This window comes from Protomyctophum parallelum (assembly GCF_964188405.1).
Source record: "Protomyctophum parallelum genome assembly, chromosome: 15".
NCBI lineage: Eukaryota > Metazoa > Chordata > Actinopteri > Myctophiformes > Myctophidae > Protomyctophum > Protomyctophum parallelum.
In genome coordinates this window covers 4572380-4594591 of record NC_139710.1, presented here as the reverse complement: position 1 = coordinate 4594591, position 22212 = coordinate 4572380, and the positions used below count along the sequence as shown (strand labels likewise).

At 41.5% G+C, this 22212-nt stretch overlaps 1 protein-coding gene across 1 annotated transcript in view; it reads right to left on the bottom strand.

Annotated features, from left to right (window-relative positions):
- zmat4a (zinc finger, matrin-type 4a) overlaps positions 1-20774 on the bottom strand; it is a 132895-nt gene extending 112121 nt beyond the window's left edge. The window contains exons 1-2 of the mRNA XM_083784755.1: positions 20680-20774; positions 2428-2529 (exon numbers count right to left, since the gene is read on the bottom strand). Coding sequence (XP_083640881.1) covers positions 2428-2529; positions 20680-20766 — 189 coding nt within the window. The 5' untranslated portion in view covers positions 20767-20774. The remainder of the gene's footprint in view (positions 1-2427; positions 2530-20679) is intronic.
- Positions 20775-22212: the final 1438 nt, after the last annotated feature.

The following is a 22212-nucleotide window of genomic DNA, read 5'->3' as shown; positions in this document are numbered from 1 at the left end:
CTGGTCTCCAGGGGAAGGGGAATTACTTTTCTTAATTTTCTCAGAGACACTTCGATTCAAGATATCAATTGTTACATCTTATGTATGAGCACACAAGAACAGAATTATTTGTTTTGGTTCTTCAGCGATGTAGCAGCTTCTTTCTTTCTTTTGATGATGGTAATCATTGCTATAGCTTGTGGAACCGTTAAAATGTATGTGAAAACTGAAATGTTGAGGTCTATGGGCACTCTGGTAGCTGGCCTGAAAATGAACAGTTTTTACAGTGCCGAAGAGATGGAGATGCCCTATTACTGAACAAACATTCTATATATAGCAAACTATTTAACATATGAATGAAAAAGAAATGGATGGATGGATGGATGGATGGATGGATGGATAGATAGATAGATAGGATACTTTGAACTAGGTACCCCCCACCCTGACAAGCACTTGGAATCGTAGGAATTGAGGCATTACATTTTGTTTGACTTGGTTCCACAGATGAATATTGTGAAAATAGCATTGCGAGGCGTTGTGAGCATGTAGATCGGCTATTTTCAAAATATTCGCCTCTTTCTTATAATAATTTGACATTTTTTGCCAATGTTTGGTTGATCACTTTTGATGAAGTATTATTATTATAAAGAACGTTGCTCTTTTGTTTGGTTTGTTTTTTTAGGTATTAAAAAGTCCTTAACCCATTCTGACCGGGCACCCATTTTGGTGTTGGCATCATGTTATGCTTTATCTATTGAAAAATAGCAGATCTACAAGCTCATATCGCGCCACCGAGTGGCGCGATACGAGCTTGTAGGTCTGCTATTTTTGAAAAATCGAAGAACGACTGACATTTTTAGAATCTGATCTCAGGTCAGAATGGGTTCATCAGACCAGTGTGTGTCCGGCGGAAACCTCGTTATGAATCTGATCTCAGGTCAGAATGGGTAAAATTGCCACTTTACCGTCTGCATAACGACAAGTAAACCGGGCGAGCCAAGAGTCGAACCCCTGACCTTCCAACTCCCAGATGGCGCCTCTAGTCACCCACAGCCGCCCCCCCCCCCCCTATGTAAATAATTATAGCCTATCCCATTCTGACCTGAGATCAGATTCATTACGAGGTTTCCGCCGGACACACACTGGTCTGATTAACCCATTCTGACCTGAGATCAGATTTAAAAAAATGTCAGTCGTTCTTTCGATTTTTCAAAAATAGCAGACCTACAAGCTCGTATCGCGCCACTCGGTGGCGCGATATGAGCTTGTAGATCTGCTATTTTTCAATAGCTAAAGCATAACATGGGTGCCCGGTCAGAATGGGCTATACATACATTAAGATCAATCAAGGGTACAACCACAGAAACATCTATGACATATTTCCACTGAACTACTCTAATTACTTGAAGTGTGTTGTCGCCTATTAAGAACAGTTCAAACTAACGGGGCAAAAGCCAAGTCATGTCCCTATATTGACGTTTGAAAAACTGCAGCACTCTGGTTGTGTGTCCCCTGGAGGCGGACAGACTGAAAGCAACATGACTCCTGTGTCTTCGTTAACACAAGAGTGGTGTAAAGTAACTAAGTACATTTACTTAAAGGTATATTCAGTGATTTCACTTAATTCAAATATCACTTATTTTTTTTTGTTTTGTCGTGATAATCATCCCTACCATAGAGTGTGCTGGCCATATAAGGAGTTCCTCCCTGTCCCCAGTTAACCCCTGGGGGGGGTCAAAAAACCTTAGGTTTCGTTTTTGACTCTCTATCCTGATTGGACGAAAGGCTGGGTCCCACAGCCAAAAACGAAACCTAAGGTTTTTTGAGTGAAATCACTGAATATACCTTTAAGTACTGTACTTAAATACAATTTTGAGGTACTTTACTTTCCAATTTCGAGTACTTTTACTTCTACTCCACTAAATCTCAGAGGCAAATATTGTACTTTTACTCCACAACATTTATTTGAAAACTTTAGTTACTAATAACTTTAGATTTTTATTATTATTATAAAATATACATTAACCACTTCAGCCTTAAATACATTTTTGGCCATTTGAAAATAGCAGATCTACACACTCTCAATGTGCCGTGGTGCGACGCACTTTGAGCTTGCAGATCTGCTATTTTCAAAAGATCTTTATACATTTGAAAACTTGAAATGAGACATTTTGAGAGTGAGTACTTTTGGTACTTTAAGTACATGTTGATGCCAATACTTTTGTACTTTTACTCAAGTATACATTTTGAATTCCGGACTTTTACTTTACGTAACAGGCTAGTATTTCTACATTGCAGTATTGATACTTTTACTTAAGTAGAAACATGTGAGTAGTTTTTCCACCACCGCTCGTTAACACAACAAGATGGTATAGGTAGTGCCACTGGGGCTTTGACAGAGGTGTGTAAGGTTAGTGTGTGTTAGTGTGTGCAGGTTAGGGTCCTCACCTCATAATGGGCCACCCTCTGGGACTCTGAGATGAGCTGAGCACTGCAGACCTTGCAGTAGCTGTCTGTGAAAAGCCCTTGGTCCACCTCTGTTGACTTCATCTGTAGCAGAGGAACGGGGAACATTTACTGAAATATACTGTACATACATTTTGTGAAAAGCCCTTGGTCCACCTCTGTTGACTTCATCTGTAGCAGAGGAACGGGGAACATTTACTGAAATATACTGTACATACATTTTGTGAAAAGCCCTTGGTCCACCTCTGTTGACTTTATCTGGAGCAGAGGAACGGGGAAACAAACCAAACCAACATGCGTACTGAAATAATGTATACTGTATAGGCTATATACTGTATATGGGTCATATAGTATTCGTTGCCATTTGTGTCCTCATGACATAATGACGTTTGTCTTTTTTATCAATGTTTTAGGTTGCGTTACTGATGTGGTAACATGTTCACCCTATTATGCTTAACTATAGAGGAAATTGATACATGAAACATGGTTGTTAAAGATCAACAATGTGCTACCATATTCTTCATTACACGAGGAGCGAGGCTGAGTTGAAAATGTTCACGTGGCATTTCTTCCTCGGCCTAGTGGGAATGTGCGTGCACAATTTCACGGAATCACACAATGTGTTCATGATTTGCAGCATTTTGTTTGAAACTGAGCACTCCTGCGAACTTTGGAAACCAATCTTAGCCAATCAGGATGGGGTCTGAGAAATCTGAAAGACCCGTTTCGTTGAATGGCTCTAGAGAGACTGTGTACCAATTTGCGTGATGTTTGGACAACATCTGTAGGTGTACTGTCCAAAAACTTGTTTTGCACCAAGCGGCCTCCTGGTGGCGCTATAACAGGCCGTTCTGGAAATTTTGGGGCAGAGGTTCATCGTTGGCATCCAGGGAGTGTGGCATCGACCGGGTTAACGGTGCCGGAGATTAGCTGTTCACAGACGGAAGGATGGACGGACGGACGGACGGACAGACAGACAGACAGACGGACACACACACACACACACACACACACACACACACACACACACGGACGGAAGGACGGAGTGCAAAACATACTCTCTCGCCTTCGGCCTGGTGGAGACAATCAGGGCACAGCTAGGTCTCCACCAGGTCAGTTTATTGTGGACTCCTGGTGACGCTATAATAGGCCAATGTGAAAAGGGTGCCCTTTCTTCTTACACCTTTGATGGCAATTTAATGATTTGAGGCATTTTGTTCCAAAAATGTGTTTAGCAAAAATCCAGCTGTTGGTGGCGCTATAACAGGCCAATGTGAAAAGGGTGGGATTCATTCCTCCGCCTATCAGGAAAGTGTGTGAAAAATGTCATGGTGGCGCTATAGATGAATTCAGAAACGGGTCTCATGGTCGCAGCTTACGTATTTACTACAGTGAATGGTAGAGTGACTGATGTTAGTCTGCCTCAAACGTTACTCTTTTACCTGCTTTTTACTAACACTAACATTACAAAGATGCCCAGAACATCGAGATGAACCTGTGTAGTTTATGGCTGCTCCAAAAGTAGTGGCAACATTAAAAAAAAAAGAAAAACGGAATGTCAAAATATAGGGTATGCACGTGACATCAGCGTACCTGGAAGTTATGCGGGAACGCTCACTAAGTGGCAAAAAACTACTTTCTAGCCTTGACAGCCCATTCATCCAAACAGAAAAGTCCTGTCTGATTGGATTAAACAATGTTAAACTCACCAACATTGCAGCTGTACGAAAAGCTTGAATTATCCTCTTTCTATCTGCAAAGTTTTTGTTTCATAAAAATCAAGTGTAATTCTCCTCCATGAGAAAGTATGCAAAATGACAGGTTGACTGGAAATAAATCATTCTCAAAACGGACAAGGACTTACTCCTATAGTCAAAGGTTTCCCTTTTACTTAAGTTTAAGTCCCTGATACAGGTTATACATTTTATAAAATGATACAGATTATACATTTTATAAAACATGCTATTGTGTGCATTGCGAAACACACATCAAAGCCAGGTCGATATCCACATTCGGCATTAACATTACGTCCAGTTTGAGACAGTGTTCAAGGAAAGAAGTACAAACTGTGCTATACATAGTGGTTGGTATATAATACAGGTTCTCTGCTACCTCTGCTACCTCTGTATCCATATCATAGTGTTTCTCCTTGTGAATAAATTATGAGTTTGAGGGTTTGGACCAAGTTCATATAATCCACTTTTGCCTGCAGTTACATACATGGCAATAGTGATAAGAGCATTAAAGAATATAAGGGAATGTCATCAAGATTGTGGGAAGGTGAGAATCTTAAAATCTCAGAATGGTAGTGTCATGCCTATTTCTACTTTGAATAACACAGACCTTTATCAGATATGTTGCCTGTATAAAGCTTTTTTTCCCTACTCTTTACAATCATAAATAAAAAGGCCTGGCAATTTCCTCGCCACGACAATCTCTTGTTTGCTTTCATCACTATCTATCTATGGACAATTCCACTTGGATAATCTAATTCCATGTTGTATAGACTGCCTTTTCACCAGTGGCAATTCATGTCACTGTTCTGTTCCTGAAAATAATTTGACCTTGGCAGAGGGATACGGGCACCCTCTGTGGTGCCTTGAAGCTGTTGAGTCAGCGGACAGACAGACAGACAGACAGACAGACAGACAGAAGGACAGATGGTGCCCGGTGGCCCAAAGGGCACAACCAGACCAACAAGATGAGGATTATGAAGAGAAGAGAAGAGAAGAGAAGAGAAGAGAAGAGAAGAGAAGAGAAGAGAAGAGAAGAGAAGAGAAGAGAAGAGAAGAGAAGAGAAGAGAAGAGAAGAGAAGAGAAGAGAAGAGAAGAGAAGAGAAGAGAAGAGAAGAGAAGAGAAGAGAAGAGAAGAGAAGAGAAGAGCTCAGTGAAAACTCGTCCGTTCCGTCTTGTAATCAATTGAGAGCAGCACAGTTTCCTGGACCCAAGACAATTTTCGGATTCCAGCAGGACAAACAACCTAAATGAGCGGCTTTGAGAGCTCTATCAGCTTGCCTCCAGCCTTGAGCCAGAACAGAGCTACGACGAATCATTAATCACTCTTAATTCTGTGCAGTAGCAGGAACAAGTGGAACAAAAGGCTGTACTACCGTTTGTCCTGTCTTAATTCAGTTCTCCGCGGTACATGGTCATTGTACGGACACAGGGAAATGGAATATTTGTTATGCATATATTACCATGTTGCTGTAGTTTTGACATTAGATCTTGCATTTCTCTCTAAAGTACGTGTCGTTTTTCCATTCCTATCCCCTCTCTCTCAGGTTTGTTTGTTCATCGCGAAATCATGTTGACTTTGTGCCACTAGAGGGTGATCTGGTGCTTTGTGTGGTGTTTTTATCATCACCACCCAGCACAAAGACTGTGGGTGGAGATGATTCTTTTCACCCCTGTGTGTGTGTGTGTGTGTGCGTGCGTGCGTGCGTGCGTGCGTGCGTGCGTGCGTGCGCCTGTCTGTCTGCAGAATCTTAGCAATCGGATGACATTTCTTCAGCACGCTGCCAGAACTCCAAATAACTCAATTACTGAATAATGTTTTTGCACGAGTCACCGACAATGTTATTTTTGTGAATTCATTGGGCTCCAATTTCGTCGCGGCCTTTACCCGCAACGCGGCCCCGCAATTCAGCCGCTGCCCCGAAAATTACGAATATAGGAGCTTCCTCTGTCCCTTAATGGTATTTTCGTCCCGTGTCGCCCCGCTATCTTTTCAGACACCACCGTTTTACAATTGGACATAGAGACAGGGACACAGACAGAGAGACAGAGTGATACAGAGAGACACACTCTGTACACACACACAGTGTACACACACCACACACAGACAGACAGAGACTGTCACACAGATTGGCTGCAGAGTACGTACGTGCACATGATGTGCAGGCACACGGGAAAGATGTTGTGCCCACTTAACATCAACACACTAACATGTCACAACCCTTTCTCGCCTAAACATAACCCCTAACCCTTAAGAGTGCAAATTATAGACATAAATGTAAAAAAAAAAGAAAGTTGTGATGACATCTCTGAAACACTCATCGACAGCAGTATTTTTTTTTACTGCACTGACGTTGGCACTGTCCTTGTCTATCAGCATTAACATCACTTAATAGCAGAGCCACAAGGCCTGGCCCTGCAACAGGCAAGGTAAAGGCTATTATCCCATTCTGACCTGGGATCAGATTTTATACGAGGTTTCCGCCGGACACACACTGGTCTGATGAACCCATTCTGACCTGAGATCAGATTCTAAAAATGTCAGTCGTTCTTCGATTTAAAGAAAATAGCAGACCTACAAGCTCGTATCGCGCCACTCGGTGGCGCGATATGAGCTTGTAGATCTGCTATTTTTCAATAGCTAAAGCATAACATGATGCCAACACCAAAATGGGTGCCCGTTCAGAATGGGTTATTGAGTGTGAACCTCAGCTCACACCAGAGCACCCACTGTACTCACGCAAGTCATATTCCCTCTCCTCGGCAAACCAATTCATTAAGCTAAATGGATTTTACAGTCAGATATGGCGCTATAATTGCAGGAGGTTGAAATGTGAATGTCCTCTAAATGAGAAGCTGTGAGAAATATTAATTTTCACCCGCTGTAATTAAATAAGGGGAGGGAGCACACTCTTAATCCAACTGGAGGTTCTCTAGTCTACACAATGCAATAAGCAATACCTGATCACAGCATTTATTGTCAGCTTGGGGTATTATACCTTTTTCTGCACCACAGTCTCGATGTAATGTCACTTTGTGGTGTCGAAAATGTGACCCTGAAACATTTGAATGAAAACGACATTCTGTAATCTGATTTGATTCAGTTTCTCATACGCAGTCATCACCTACTGTTCATTGCCCTGCCTGTCCAATACGTATGACTATGACTGGAAACTAATCAACACAGACAGGCTGCATGTCGGTGGCACCACCTTCGATAGGGAAGAGCGAGTAGGAAGAGTGGTCAGGTGAGCGATGGAGGAGGAAAAGGTCTGAGGCAGCGAATGACGGGCAGATGTTCAGGGCTGTAATTCATTAGGGGAGAGGCGCTGAGCTGTGAAGCTGGGCCTGAGTGGACGTGTGTCGGAGTCTCACCCGCATGTCCTCCAGGTGTCTCTTTGGTTCAGTACAAGATCTGCCAGCACTGCATTCTGATTTGTCCACTGAAAGCTAGCAGGAGGGTTGAACACTACAGGCAGCGCTCAATAATAACGTTCAGGGTTCATTTTGAGGTAAAGAGAAATGTTTAGCGGCGCGGAAACATACAGTGTATACTGCAGTGCAGATGTCAATAAATGTTTGGCATTCAGGGAGACAGTTTATATGTCACAAAGGCAGGATTAGTGTGTTAACCAGCTAACTATGGATTTGATCCTGGCTTTCGGCATCAAAGCAGTAACCCTCTTTAATGGGGATACATGGCCATGATGTTAAATTCTCCTGCCTGTTCAGTAACAGGTTCTGTTCAGATCAATACTATAGATAGCCTTGAGCAATCAGATCTTTGAAAAAGTATACACACAAATGTGATGAGGTCAGCACATTTGGGCAAGTGGCTATGGCCGTTATTAGCCCAAGGAGTGTTTTTATGCAAAAAATAATGCTTAGAATGGCAGCATCATCATCATGAAAACACGTCACATGCTACTTAAAGCAAAAGGAAATTTAGAAAATATTTGCCGTATATTGGATGTCTATGGATATGGCCATACTGTACAGGCCATTTTCAACACTTTCCCCTCAGACAAGTCCAGGCAACCTTTTTTCTGTTATTCAGGATATATTGAAGATACAAAATCAGTTGAGTTTTTTGCAATTAGTTTGAGGTCAAATTACATTATTACTGGACTAATACTCTGTCATTGTGAAGTGAATGTACCCCGTTGAAGTTATAATTTGCACGAGTTAAATTGATCAATGTTGCACTGTTCATCTAGGCGGCATTGGTGACCAGTGAGCACCTGCACTGTTTAATATTTCATGAGGACTTGGTTTCAATAAATGAGCCTAGTACATTTTACTGGGTTCAAACCAAGCCCCCAGTAACCCATTCTGACCGGGCACCCATTTTGGTGTCAGCATCATGTTATGCTTTAGCTATTTAAAAATAGCAGATCTACAAGCTCATATCGCGCCACCGAGTGGCACGATACGAGCTTGTAGGTCTGCTATTTTTGAAAAAAATCGAAGAACGACTGACATTTTTAGAATCTGATCTCAGGTCAGAATGGGTTCATCAGACCAGTGTGTGTCCGGCGGAAACCTCGTATGAATCTGATCTCAGGTCAGAATGGGTTAATATTTCATGAGGACTTGGTTTCAATAAATGAGCCTAGTACATTTTACTGGGTTCAAACCAAGCCCCCAGTAAGACTATCCAACGTTGAAGCTGCCACTATCTACTGGCGAAATGTGGAACTGCAAGACTTTCATGGAGGTGGACGGACGTTCACCTCCATGCAGCTCCGGTACCTGTACCACCCCAAATTACAATATACAATATGTCTCTTTTATTATTTTAGTTTAATGGTCATAGCTACTTCTATTTCCAGTACGATTACAAAATAGAACATGGGATGTAGTCCAGTAATAATGTAATTTGACCTCAATCTAATTGCAAAAAAAAAAAAACTCAGCTGATTTTGCATCTTCAATATATCCTGAATAACAGAAAAACAGTTGCCTGGAATTGTCTGAGGGGAAAGTGTTGAAAATGGCCTGAACAGTATGGCCTGCACCATTGACATCCTATTATAAGGCAATATTTTCTACATTTCCTTATGCTTTAAGTAGAATGTGAGCAGACAATTCCAGGCAACTTTTTTTTCTGTTATTCAGGATATATTGAAGATGCAAAATCAGCCGAGTTCGTTTCTTTTTTGCAATTAGTTTGAAGTTGATCCTGTATTTTCCATAGATTTCCTGTACTAATGAATGAAGTACGAACAAAAAAACACTCTTATTTTGAAATGTGCGCCCGCTTTGAGAGGAAATAGGTGGCTACTACTACTATACTTGACACATGGTCAAGCCTGTATTATGACGGTCTCTCGACTTTTGCATCCGTTATTGTTGTTCGTTGCATATGGAATATGGATTTATATACTTTTATGAAGCAATAGTTTAACTGCTACTTGGAGTTTAGCCTCAGGGACAGCATGCGTTTTGTTTTAAAAGAGAAGGAGGAGGAAGTGGAGGGACAACAACAACAACAACAACAGCGTGCAGGTATTTAGGATTGAGTACTGTTCTGATGATGGGCCACTTGTTATGATATGATATGATATGATATGATATGATATGATATGATATGATATGATATGATATGATATAGTACTTTATTGTCAGTTCAGACTGAAATTTCAGTACCTTTCAGGATTACACCTTTTTGCCTGCACAGGGGGTCATTCCAATAACCTTTCAGTCCCATTTGACATAACACAAAGAACAAGACAATTTTACATATACTATAAAAACATGAAGACAAGAGCAATATGTCCACCGCCTAGATTACCCCGTGGCTACTACAACTCCTGATTAAGCCTCAAAGTCGACTGGTGGACAAAGGACCTCTTTAGTCTGACCTTATTGTATGCTGGTACACCATATCTCCTTCCTGAAGGTAGCGACCTATATTCTCCATACAACACATGCTTTAATAGTATTAGAGGTGATATTCCTTGCTGTATATATATACAGTATTGCTGTGTATTTTATACAGTATCTAATGTTATACTGTAGCGTTGGGCCGCTGTGCCAACTGAACTGTAAATGTGATATTCCTTGCTGTATATATACACAGTATTGCTGTGTATTTTATACAGTATCTAATGTTATACTGTAGCGTTGGGCCGCTGTGCCAACTGAACTGTAAATGCCTACTGTAGTGTGTTCTTACGGTAGGCTGTTGAAACTGCTGCTGCAAATGTTGTTATAGGCTATGGTTAAGGTCTTATTTGGGGAAATCAATTAGACTGTGTGTAAGTGCTGCGTGCTAAATAACAATTGTATTAGTAACAATGATCGCGTGCTAGTGCACTGTCTGCAACTCCTCCGTTTTGTGTGGAAGAAAACCAATAGTTTTGCTTACTAGGTGGGCCAAAACAATGCGTTTGTTACCTACTGCCTGGCTGTCACTCTGGGGCAGAATAACCACCAAATAACCGCCAAATACCCTCAAACCCGACAAAAACACACACACACACACACACACACACACACACACACACACACACACACACACACACACACACACACACACACCGGCACCTCTTGAGTTAGACATTAAGCAGTGAATAGAAGACACATAGGGGTTATATGGAGCCCAAAAAACGAAACAAAAATTGGGAAAGTTGAAATTCATGGTGTAGGACCTTAAAGTCTGCAGAGCAAGTCAGCTTTCTGCCCATGTTTCATCAAAGAGTTCAAAGTGCAGGCTTTGCTGTAGTGCAGCATCAATGGGGGGGCATCATAAATATGATAAACGCCACCCCCAGTTGCCAGCCCACAGCAGGATTACACCTTTTTGCCTGCACAGGGGGGTCATTCCAATAACCTTTCAGTCCCAGGCTCCCAGGCAACTTGCCAAACCCAGGGAGGACAGTTGTGTTTTATTCTGTTTCTTCATAGCAATGGCAGTAAACCTTTACCAATACTCAGGATGTGATGTCTGTCTCTTAATTGTACTATTTAGCCAGGGAGAGAATCCATGATCCAAAATCCTGACTGGTTGTCAGTGGACAGGGGTTAGGTGAGAGCGTGTCTGTCAATTAAACAATATCACGTATAGCTACAGATGAGTATGCCTGACTATGCTAGTCAAATCTATGAGTTTTAAACCCCGAACAACAGCAGCCACGATATGGTTCAATGGCCATATGCAACTTTTTTGAGGGGCGCTAGTCCCTCCAACGTCTGGCTTTTCAACATCATACATGACATCACGTGGCAGACAAGTCTATGGACATTTTGTGTTCGCTTTAACCCATTCTGACCTGAGATCAGATTCATACGAGGTTTCCGCCGGACACACACTGGTCTGATGAACCCATTCTGACCTGAGATCAGATTCTAAAAATGTCAGTCGTTCTTCGATTTCTTTCAAAAATAGCAGACCTACAAGCTCGTAGCGCGCCACTCGGTGACGCGCTATGAGCTTGTAGATCTGCTATTTTTCAATAGCTAAAGCATAACATGATGCCGACACCAAAATGGGTGCCCGGTCAGAATGGGCATGCCCCCCTTGTGACTTAAAAAAATCACACTTGTGTGAAGTGAGGGGCACTCTTATCATCTTACAACATCGAGGAGGGAATTCGGTAATCTAACTCTAATACATTAAAGTCTAACTCATGTTGCTATGATTAGGTGATGTAATGATGATATAAAACAAACGGTGTCAAAAAAATCTCTTTATTGTTAATGGGATTTGTGTTAGGGACATTCATTGTCAATGGCGTTTTTAAAACAAACATGAAACCTATAGGAGGGGCTAGCGCCCCTCAAAAAGCAAACAAGGTAGCCCCTTACTGCACACGAGACGAGTGTGATTTTTTTTTAATTACTGTAATTATGGATATCTCCTGACAAAACAGTGGGTGATAAATAATATGAGCTCATGGAGCTCATGGATTTTGTCTGACTGAGAAAAGTTCTGAGTTACTGAAGAGAGAGAGAGAGAGAGAGAGAGAGACACAGAGAGAAAAAGACAAAGAGAAAATAGCGACCGGGATGAAGAGAGTAAAATTATTTGATCCATGAAATGGAGACAATGAGCCCTGTGAACTAGACCTCTAATAGACTTGAGCCATTGTGGCTGGCTGTCAGCCTTCATTGCTGCAGATTCAGAATAGACGCCGTCTCAATATTACTTTAGTGACCGAGTATGGTTACACATACAGTGTGTGTGTGTGTGTGTGTGTGTGTGTGTGTGTGTGTGTGTGTGTGTGTGTGTGTGTGTGTGTGTGTGTGTGTGTGTTCATCTAACTCTGTGTGTACACAACAAATTCCATTTTATTGCGAATGCAATGAGCACTAACTATGAGACCCTGCAGCTCATGTGTCTGTGTGTGTGTGTGTGTCTGTCTGTCTGTCTGTCCCGCTGTGACACCACCCGCCCGCCACCAGAGGGCGCAGCTGTAGCACGCACACACACACACACACACACACACACACACAGCTGCGTTCGCTTCCCGCGTTTGCGCGTCTTACTTGTACTTAATTAATGTTGTTTAATGCAATCAGATAAGACTTTTCTATTTGGATGAATGGGCTGTCAAGGTCATACAGTAGTTTTTTGCTACTCATTTGCGCATAAATTCCGGGGAATGATGATGATGTCACGCCCATACGGCCTCTATAGACAATCTACAAGCTCAACAGGCAGACTGTTCTGCTATTTTTGCAATTTTAAACGTTTCTGTCCTTCGACCTTCCCCAGGCCCAAGGAAGGTCAAAGGACCGAAACGTTGCATTTATTTGGACATTAACCCGTTCTGACCCGAGATCAGATTCATACGAGGTTTCCACTGGACACACACTGGGTCTGATGAACCCATTCTGACCTGAGATCAGATTCTAGAAATGTCAGTCGCTCTTCGATTTTTCAAAAATAGCAGACCTACAAGCTCGTATCGCGCCACTCGGTGGCGCGATATGAGCTTGTAGATCTGCTATTTTTCAATAGCTAAAGCATAACATGATGCCGACACCAAAATGGGTGCCCGGTCAGAATGGGTTAAATAAAATGCTCTTGAACCAGAGCTGGCAGTGTACGGGACTCCCTCTTTCTCCTATGTGTCTGCAGTCTGCTTGCTTTGTCCACTCACCTGCTGTTATTAGTAAGTTGAGTGTGCGGAAGTCTTCTCTTCAAAAATATAATTTGCCAAAATCTATTATTTTTATTCATTTATTAAGTTGTATAATCTATAAAAATCAATGTGTTTGATTAACTATTGCACCTAGATTGAATCTGCACAGACACCATGTTTTTGGATGAGGCCCTGGGAGCAGCATCACTTATTTGCAGTTAATGTGTTGTGTTGTGCATGTTAGCACAATTTTGCAGAACAAATCCCATCAACATTTCGCTGCTTGTACTTGTATAAGTTAGTGACAAATGAAACCTTGATTCTGCTTCATACGTCAAATGCATTGAATGCACCTTGCTCCAGAGGCACCAAAGAAGGGCTGACCCTGCACTGTGGCTGACTGGCTGTGACCTAGAGACTTTCCATGGATACTCTAAACCCCCTGGTGCTCCAGTGGAGCTGATGAATGGCCGATAGGGATGGGTCCGATTAATCGATTAATCGATTATCGTTGATAGGACCCGAAATCGATTATGAAAATTAATAATCGATAATCGGGTTTTTTTCCATTTTTTTTTTTAATGAAAATCTGTTGGAAAGGCAATATTGTCATCCAAACAGGACAGGGCTACAGGCCTACCAAAGTGTGCCTGGGATGTGTCTGTGTAGCTGCATGACTGAGAGGAGTGTGAGTGGAGATTGATTCCAATCAAGATACAGGTTTGGAGGATTTAGCAGGTGTTGGGAATTTACCTAATCAGGCCTAGGCGGGGGTTGCTATGGTGATCAATTGGAGTTAGTAACCAAATGGACCCTTATTAACTCTCAAGAGTTACAATTATTGTTAATCAACTACATCAGGGGTTCCCAAACTTTTTTGACTTAGGTACCCCTTGGGGGAAGATTGTTTTCATTTGTAGGGTTCATTAAAACGATTAATCGATTAATCGTTAATATTGAATTATACAAATCGATTTTCATTTTGGACACATTTACACATCCCTAGTGGCCGATAGTGGTACTGTAGTTGTAATGGGCTACTAGAGCGTTGCTGAAAGAAGCACACACGTACAAATACAGTTAAAAATACAATTACAGTTCACCTTTTGGTTCTTTCTTTCCCCCCCTTTACCTAAACGAAGGCTTAAAATAAGTGCCCTCATCAGCAGTGGCTTGACCAGCAGGTGCTACGGGGGTCATTGAGTTGTTTCAGCCTTACTCCCAGGAGACCATATTAGTCAAGCCTGAATACTGAGGTTGCACACTTACATAACCAGGGGCCACGTTTCTCATCCCTGAGCTCCATGTATACTCAATTGATATCCATTCACTCCATCACTCTCTACCGTTCTGTGTCTTTTTCTTTGGGGGAGGCAAGGTCAAGCCAAATTGCAATCCCATGCCTTCAGGTCAAACTAATCTGCAGTTATCCTTTCTGGTAAGTGGGGCCTATTTCTGTATAGTGGATCCGAACCATTGCCCACAGATAGGCCGTGTGAAAACATTAGCGTGGACAGGACACAGCAGAGTGCCTAGTGCCTAGGTGAGCTTGAGAGGGTAGGATGATAAAATAAAAAATTGTGAATTTGTGACACCGGTCATCTTAACGATGTTAAATCTCTACAGTTCCAGGCACAATGTCAATCTGAAAGATTCAAACTTCAATTGTCCTTGATTCAATATAAGACTGAATATTACCCTTCGTGAAGTAAGTACCTGTTGAAAATGACAGGACAGCCTACATCAGCACACACACAACAATCCATCAAGTGCAGCTTACTACTGTGTTTGCTGTAGTAGGTCATTACACCAAGGCTAAATGATTTGTTGCTCAAGGAGGCTCAGCTGGATGTATTCACAAAGCACCCCCAATTGGAAGCTTAGGCAAGCATCAAGCCAACCAGATCCATATATTGAGTCCAGCTAAGGTTTTAATAGGGCATCATTACTGAAATGGAGTCATACGGCATCATGGTTTGTAATGAACACAATTCTCAGCTGTAAAATGAAGTGAATCAAAGTTTAACATGAGATCTACTACGTATCTATATCTTGGTTCTCAACTGGTTTCACACTGGGAGCTGAACACAACCCGTAATATTAATTTAAACCCCATCATCATTGACTGGGGTCCCCTACGTGTCTATCCTTGCCCCCCTATGTTTTATTTATGCATGCTACTGCTCAGTTATTGCATATGACTGATCTGCTGCTCTCGGCTTAGATTTATCACAAAGCTTTTGAGTCAATATTGTGAGCTTTAGGTAGGGTGGCCTGCTCTGGCAACCCACAGGGGCAGCAGTGCTTAGGTGTATATGGCCAGTAGAACGGCCGGATAGGAACCACAAGGTTTCCCAGTTAGATCCCAGGCTCCCACAGAGTGTCCGAAGTGGCAAGACACTGAACGCCTAATTGCTCCTGATGTGCAGGTTGGTGCCTTGCATGGTTTCCACAGCCATCGGTGACAGTGCAGTGTTTCCCAACCTTTTTTGTCCCAGGGAACACTTTTCATAGCCTAGAAATCTCGGGGAACACCTAGATATACGGGGGGGGGTGTATATATATATATATATATATATATATATATATATATAATGTATATGTACAGTATATGTATATGTATATATATATTAAATATATAGTAAAACGTCTTTGATACCAAACACATTATACTTTTGACAGAGTCACAGAGTAAAACTTCGTCTTTGAATGAGACACTCAGACACCCCTTAACCTTCTGCATGGGCATGTTCAACCTAATGGCCAATATTAACACTGAGGTGCCCACGTGCCCACTCTTCCTGCACCCTTTTGCAATGTGAAATGCCTCCAAATTCATAATCCTCGCCCACTTCTACATTCTATACACTGTATAGAATGTGTATGTGAATGGGTGAATGTACATCACAATCTATGTCATTTACCACAGGCGCACAGTCATACACTACTATACTTTTATAATATACAACAAGGAAGTTCTTGGGCCGCTCCCGTTCAATGTATTTATATTTCACAGAAGAGTGAAATCGATTTTTGAAAGACCTACAGTAGGGACTGAGTCATTGGGGTGCAATAACTTGTACTATCTTGGACAAAGTCTGGCAGAGATTTCTATAACCAATTCTGACATTTAGGTAGGGTATCTCTGACTGCCTTTGAGACTTCCACCAATAGTGTTTGGAACTCTGTGTTCCGTGCCCATATATTTTTTTACAAATTCAAAATATAAAGTACTTGGGAGAATGGGGTAAGATAAGCTTACCCCACTTTAGTTGTCCTGGACGCAAGACAAAAAGAGATAGCAGATAGCATCTACCCTTATTTTAGGATGTATTCTATTCATTGACATTATGAGTAAGCAATAAGCATCTATGATGATAAAGGGCCATAAGAATCTGATCTCAGGTCAGAATGGCTTAATAGAGCGGATTGGAGAAACTAAACGCCTGAAAGGCATTTACCACTCTATTAATACATTATTTTGGGAGCATTAAGACGGTGTGCAGACTTATCTTTTTCTTTCTATCTTTTTCTAAATGATTCAATATTCACACTAGTGACTCGTCCATACCCGTCTGGGGTTATGAGCACGCAATTTGTGTTGTTGAACATAGTAGTATAGCAACTATTAACACCTTTCAGGTGAATGGTTTCTTAGGCTGTTCTTTAGCTACATAGAAATGTCTATTTGTATGACTCTAAATGTTTGTATGTCTTTAAATGTTTTGATGAATTGAACAATGTGGACCCTGTTGTAAACAAGTGTAATGCTTAATTGGGTCGTCCACTCACAGTTGACAGTCTTTGTATTGAGTTTGTGCTTAAAATGTACTGTAAATTCTACAAACTGTTAATAAATATTTCAATCAAAAGAAAAAGGCAGGGCGACCCCCAGTGAATGCTGCATTACCCGGGGATGTGCACAGTCAAAGTATTAACAGACAGAAAACTAAACGCCTGAATATTAGGTGTGACTACTAGGTGTGACTATTGTCATGTAATGTTGGGCGCGTTCGGAAATAGCGCACTGAGCCCACTGTGCAATGCAAACTAATAGGCGAGTGTGCTCCGGTGTGGTATTTCCGAACGCGCCCAATGTGTCAAGTTTTGTGCATGTTAGACCATTGGTGCACCTGTTGGCCAATGGGGCCGGTGTGACTCTTCTCAAGTTTGGTGCAGTTTAGAGCAACAAGTGGCCCCCATGGTGTGGCTATTCTCATGGCAGCTGCAGACTGGTTGTTATTATTGTTATTATGCGTTATGCGTATTTATGAGTTCTTGTAACTAACTATACAGTGTTTTATAAACCAATTATAATGCACAAATGCTTATACTGCATCATACAGAAAGTATTAATGTTTATGGGAGATGACATATCAATGAAGCACATTAAAACGCTTAAAATGTAATAGCCTACACCAAAAGGCACAGTGAAAAGTTTGGGGTGCACCAAATGATGTGCTTGTGCACCTCACATTTAACACTGCATGCACGGGCACAAGACACACAGAGATATACATACAGAGACACGTCTATTATGTGCGTGCATGCGCACAGGAGAGAGATGCCGTTCCTCGCATCACCTAACTTCCATTTGATAGTTTTTGGTACGGTTGCAGTTTATTAAAGGGCTTTTGCATGAGGCCGTCACAGGAGCCAGCAGATGGCAGATAAATATGAATTATTTAGAGTATATTTAGCAAAAGTCATATGCAGTATCCAGTATGTACAGTTACACTATCATTCTAGAAGAATGATTGTTGTAGGCTACATGTATAACATTTCACTTGTTAGCACTGGAGGCATTGTGGAGCATCAGTTTACCGTATGTGTACAGTCAGTGGCAGGGAGTGTACCATACTGTATGTGTACTGTACGGTGTGTTTGTCAGTTTAACACAGTGGTTCTCAAACTTCTTCATGTCAAGGACCCCCACATTAACATGTATTTGGCCACGGATCCCTTTTTGAGTTTGATTTAATGCCAAAGTGTTAAAATGTTTCAAAATAATCCACATTTTTCAAGATTTCTTAAAAATAGCAGATCAGTGATACACAAGCTCACAACGTGTTGGATCGGGAAAGCCTTGTGAGCTTGTAGGTCGGCTATTTTTAAATAGCCGGCGTATGTGGTGTATATATGTGGGGGGGGCCGATGTATGTGGGGTTAAAGTTGTTAACCTGATTTTGATGCTAAAAAATTATCTGGCTGGGGATCCCTCTGGAACTTTGAGAACCACTGTTTTTACATTTGGAATTACACTACTGTATCAGGATATCAATGTTAGGGCCACTATTTGTAACTCATGGCTTTTACATGAGGTACAGGTTGTAGATCCAAGTGCAGTGTTACTGCTTTTTAAATATCCTAATCAATAGTTTATGTGCTGCTGCTGCTGCTAGCCAAGGCCAGGAATAACTGCAGAACATGCATTCATTTCCTTCGATTAAACAGATATTTATTCTGCTCCTGTGATATAGATATCCTTATAGTTGTAATGCCCTTCTAGGTTACAGATGGTTTTATCACTTGTTTCATTTAATTTAAACTATTTAAATAAGTCTTAATCCCTGATCACCTTTAGAGAAATATAAAACAATTACCAAAAAGATATGCAAAGAAAGACATTTTTCTGTCTACAAAAGGAAACCTTTATTGTTGGCACTGGATCGCACATCCCGTATACAGCTTCAAAGCTTTTTATTTATAACTCTCTAGAATGCCGACGGTAAGGGAGGAGAATTTAAGCCTTTTTACCACTTCAAGCATTTTCCAAAATAGAAATGGCTAATCAGGATTATTAAAGTGGAGGTCAATAAAAAGAGAGCTTCATAACTTAACACAAGGAGATCAACTTTCTTTAGTTCATCATGTATTGCAATATCTCTGCGGACAGTAACTCCAAAAATACCCCTTGTAAAAAAACAGTAGGATACTGAAAGTGCATGCCTAAGCACTTTGTCCCGGTACCTAACGCGCCTGTGGCATCAGGCGGCATGCAGAGACGGAACTGTCTCGAATGATGAAATTCAACAAGACCATGACAATGCCAAGAAGGGGCCATCTGCTGGATTGAACGGGGAGGAGAAGATAATGATATCGTTCAAATTCCCTCAGACAACCGGATAGTTGACCGTGTGTAACCTACTGTGTATAGGTAGCAGGTGGACAGCGTTTTTCACAATATAGGCCTACCTTATTTTGTAGATTAAAAACTCATTCAAGTTTGGATCTCAAATATTATTTTGAATAGGCCTACAGTTGCTGGAATAAATTGTGTTCTGAACACAGTGACAAGATTTTAGGCCAAATGTATATAGGCTACTTCTACTATATACTTCTACTCTACTAAATCTGATTACCAAACCCAACACCTGGAGGAATATCAACAACATGCAATGAGTAGCCTAATTCATAATTAATAATCAGCCTACGAATGACTTCATGGCGCACTCACTCAAAAAAATTAGTAAATAATAAAGTAAAACAAATGGTAGTAGGCAATCAAATGTGTGTGCCCGTCTGAGAGAGAGAGAGAGAGAGAGAGAGAGAGAGAGAGAGAGAGAGAGAGAGAGAGAGAGAGAGAGAGAGAGAGAGAGAGAGAGAGAGAGAGAGAGAGAGAGAGAGAGAGAGAGAGAGAGAGAGCTAGAGAGTTAATTGGTGACAGTGACAGCAGGTGCTCTGTCCGGTCCATAGCTCTAATGCTTCTATGATTCTGCCCTGCGCATTAGAGCTATGGACCAGAGCTACTCCTGTCCCAATCAAAATAACACCAAATCCAATGTAATATCACTTTGTTTGTTTGTTTTTTAAGACAGTCCTGAAAGCTATTTTCTGTCATGTCACTTAAATGGACCAAGCTGTTCTGCAGTAGGCTATATAGCCTGTTTCCAAACAGTGGTGAAATGTTAGCGCCAACCAAGCAGTGAGCAGTGATGCTGAGCATGACATAATTATTTTGCCCAAAGAGTCATCTCAACTTCTTCAAAGTAAACGGCATACAAATGCCAGACATGGTGAGACGGCCAACGCATTCGAACTTGAGGCAGGACAACTTTGAGAATGATCCTTAAAGAGTGCAACTTGTTTATAAGAGCCATTTGACCTTCGCGAGGTTGCTCCGCTACTTTTTAAAACAGTACAGTCTCTCTCTCTCTCTCTCTCCACCGATGTGTTTAATGACATGCAACACGAATCTCGCTCCGTTGCTCTCTCGACGCGCATCGAAAACCAACACGTTTTAATACTTCACAGTTCACAGCAGCAGAGAAAATGAAATACTACATTATCGCCACAAATGAGTATTAACTCCTGGGTATAATTATCTGGTTTAGGAGCACTTTAATAGCATTCGTAGTTTGGCGCAGCCGCGCACTGAAAAAAGAACAGCATAGGACGACGTTAACTGTACCTGTAACTCCAAACTGTAGCCCTGGTACAAGTGTGTCGGGGACACTGTCAGCTGATGTTGCACTTGAAGAGAAACCGTATAATCCATTGACCAGATGTGCGAATAACGCGCGCACTAAAGCAGAAGACGTGTCCACAGCTGTTGGCAGGAATACTGTAGTGTAGTACAATCGACTGTTCTCCGCCCCGCTTCCATCCCATTGGTCAGCGGTCACTGGCAGTAGTAGCCGCTGTGTGGAGCAGTATAGGCACGGGCACGATTTCCCCCTGAAGGGCGCCACGACTCCCACGAGAGGTGGTGGTGTAGGGAGTAGGGACTGTCTGCATGGTACTGAGGCGCGAGGTCGTGACTGACAGTGTGTTGGTAATAATTAGCAATACAGCGATTCTCAAACATTTTCATGTAAACAATGAGTTGGGAGTCCGGACCCCGGACTCATTGCATTGTTGTGATTGTGAGCTTGTAGATCAGCTATTTTTGAATGGCTGAATTATAGCCTATAAGTAAAACGGTAGTTCTCAACCTTTTCATGCAGGCTGACCCCAGATACCCACAGATAAATATTGTGAAAATAGTAAGATTGCCTCTTTCTTAAATTAGTTGAAAATGTGGCATTTCTTTTTATAGCAGGCTATAGTTTGTTCATTACTTTTGATTCAGTTATGGTCTTATTTATTTATTTATTATTAAATTGTCACTTCACTGTCAGGACCCGCAGATTGAGAACCACTGACTCAGACTGTCCATTCATTGTCTTTCTTTTCAAAATCTTTTTGTTCAGGTTTTTTGTAACAAGCCCAGGGGCAAGCATTAAACAGACATATCAAACTCAGTCCCCTATCCCAGTCAGAAATACAGTCTGGAGGAAAATAAATATTATATATATATATATATATATATATATACACATATACACAAAATACATGCATACATAATTACAAAAATAAATAAAGATAAAATAAAATTGAAGCAGATTTTCATAGCAGAGCAGATTTTGTTGTTTCTGTTGTGGTTTGGCGTTGGCCGAGGCATAGGCACGTGACGGCACGCTATACAGTTTTTTGTGTTGTGGTAGATTGGTAGAATGTCATAAACGGACCCCAGGTCTTGTAAAACTTTTTTTCAGAGCCGGCAACATCTCCAACTCGAGACAGGACATTACATTGTCCATATATTGTCAATCACATTTAATGTTTGTGTAGGACAAAGATTGTGTTTGCATATACACTAAATGCTTGACATAGGAGAGGCTATCACCCCTCAAAAATAGAATCCTTTTAAGGCTGGGAGCTATACGTAAAGGACAAGAGGTACCCTAAGAGAAGAATCCAGGGAAGCGAAGGGGGGTATCCGGGGTCGGGATCTAACTATTAGTGTGAAGATGGGAGTGCATCATTTAAGGTCATTCTTAAATCTTGCAAGAGAATTTAGGGATTTCAGGACTGAAGGGAGGGCATATTCCAAGTAGAGGCTGCAGCCTGCGCAATAAAACACATTTTCCCCGTGAGCATCCCTCACTCTGGGCATGCCAGC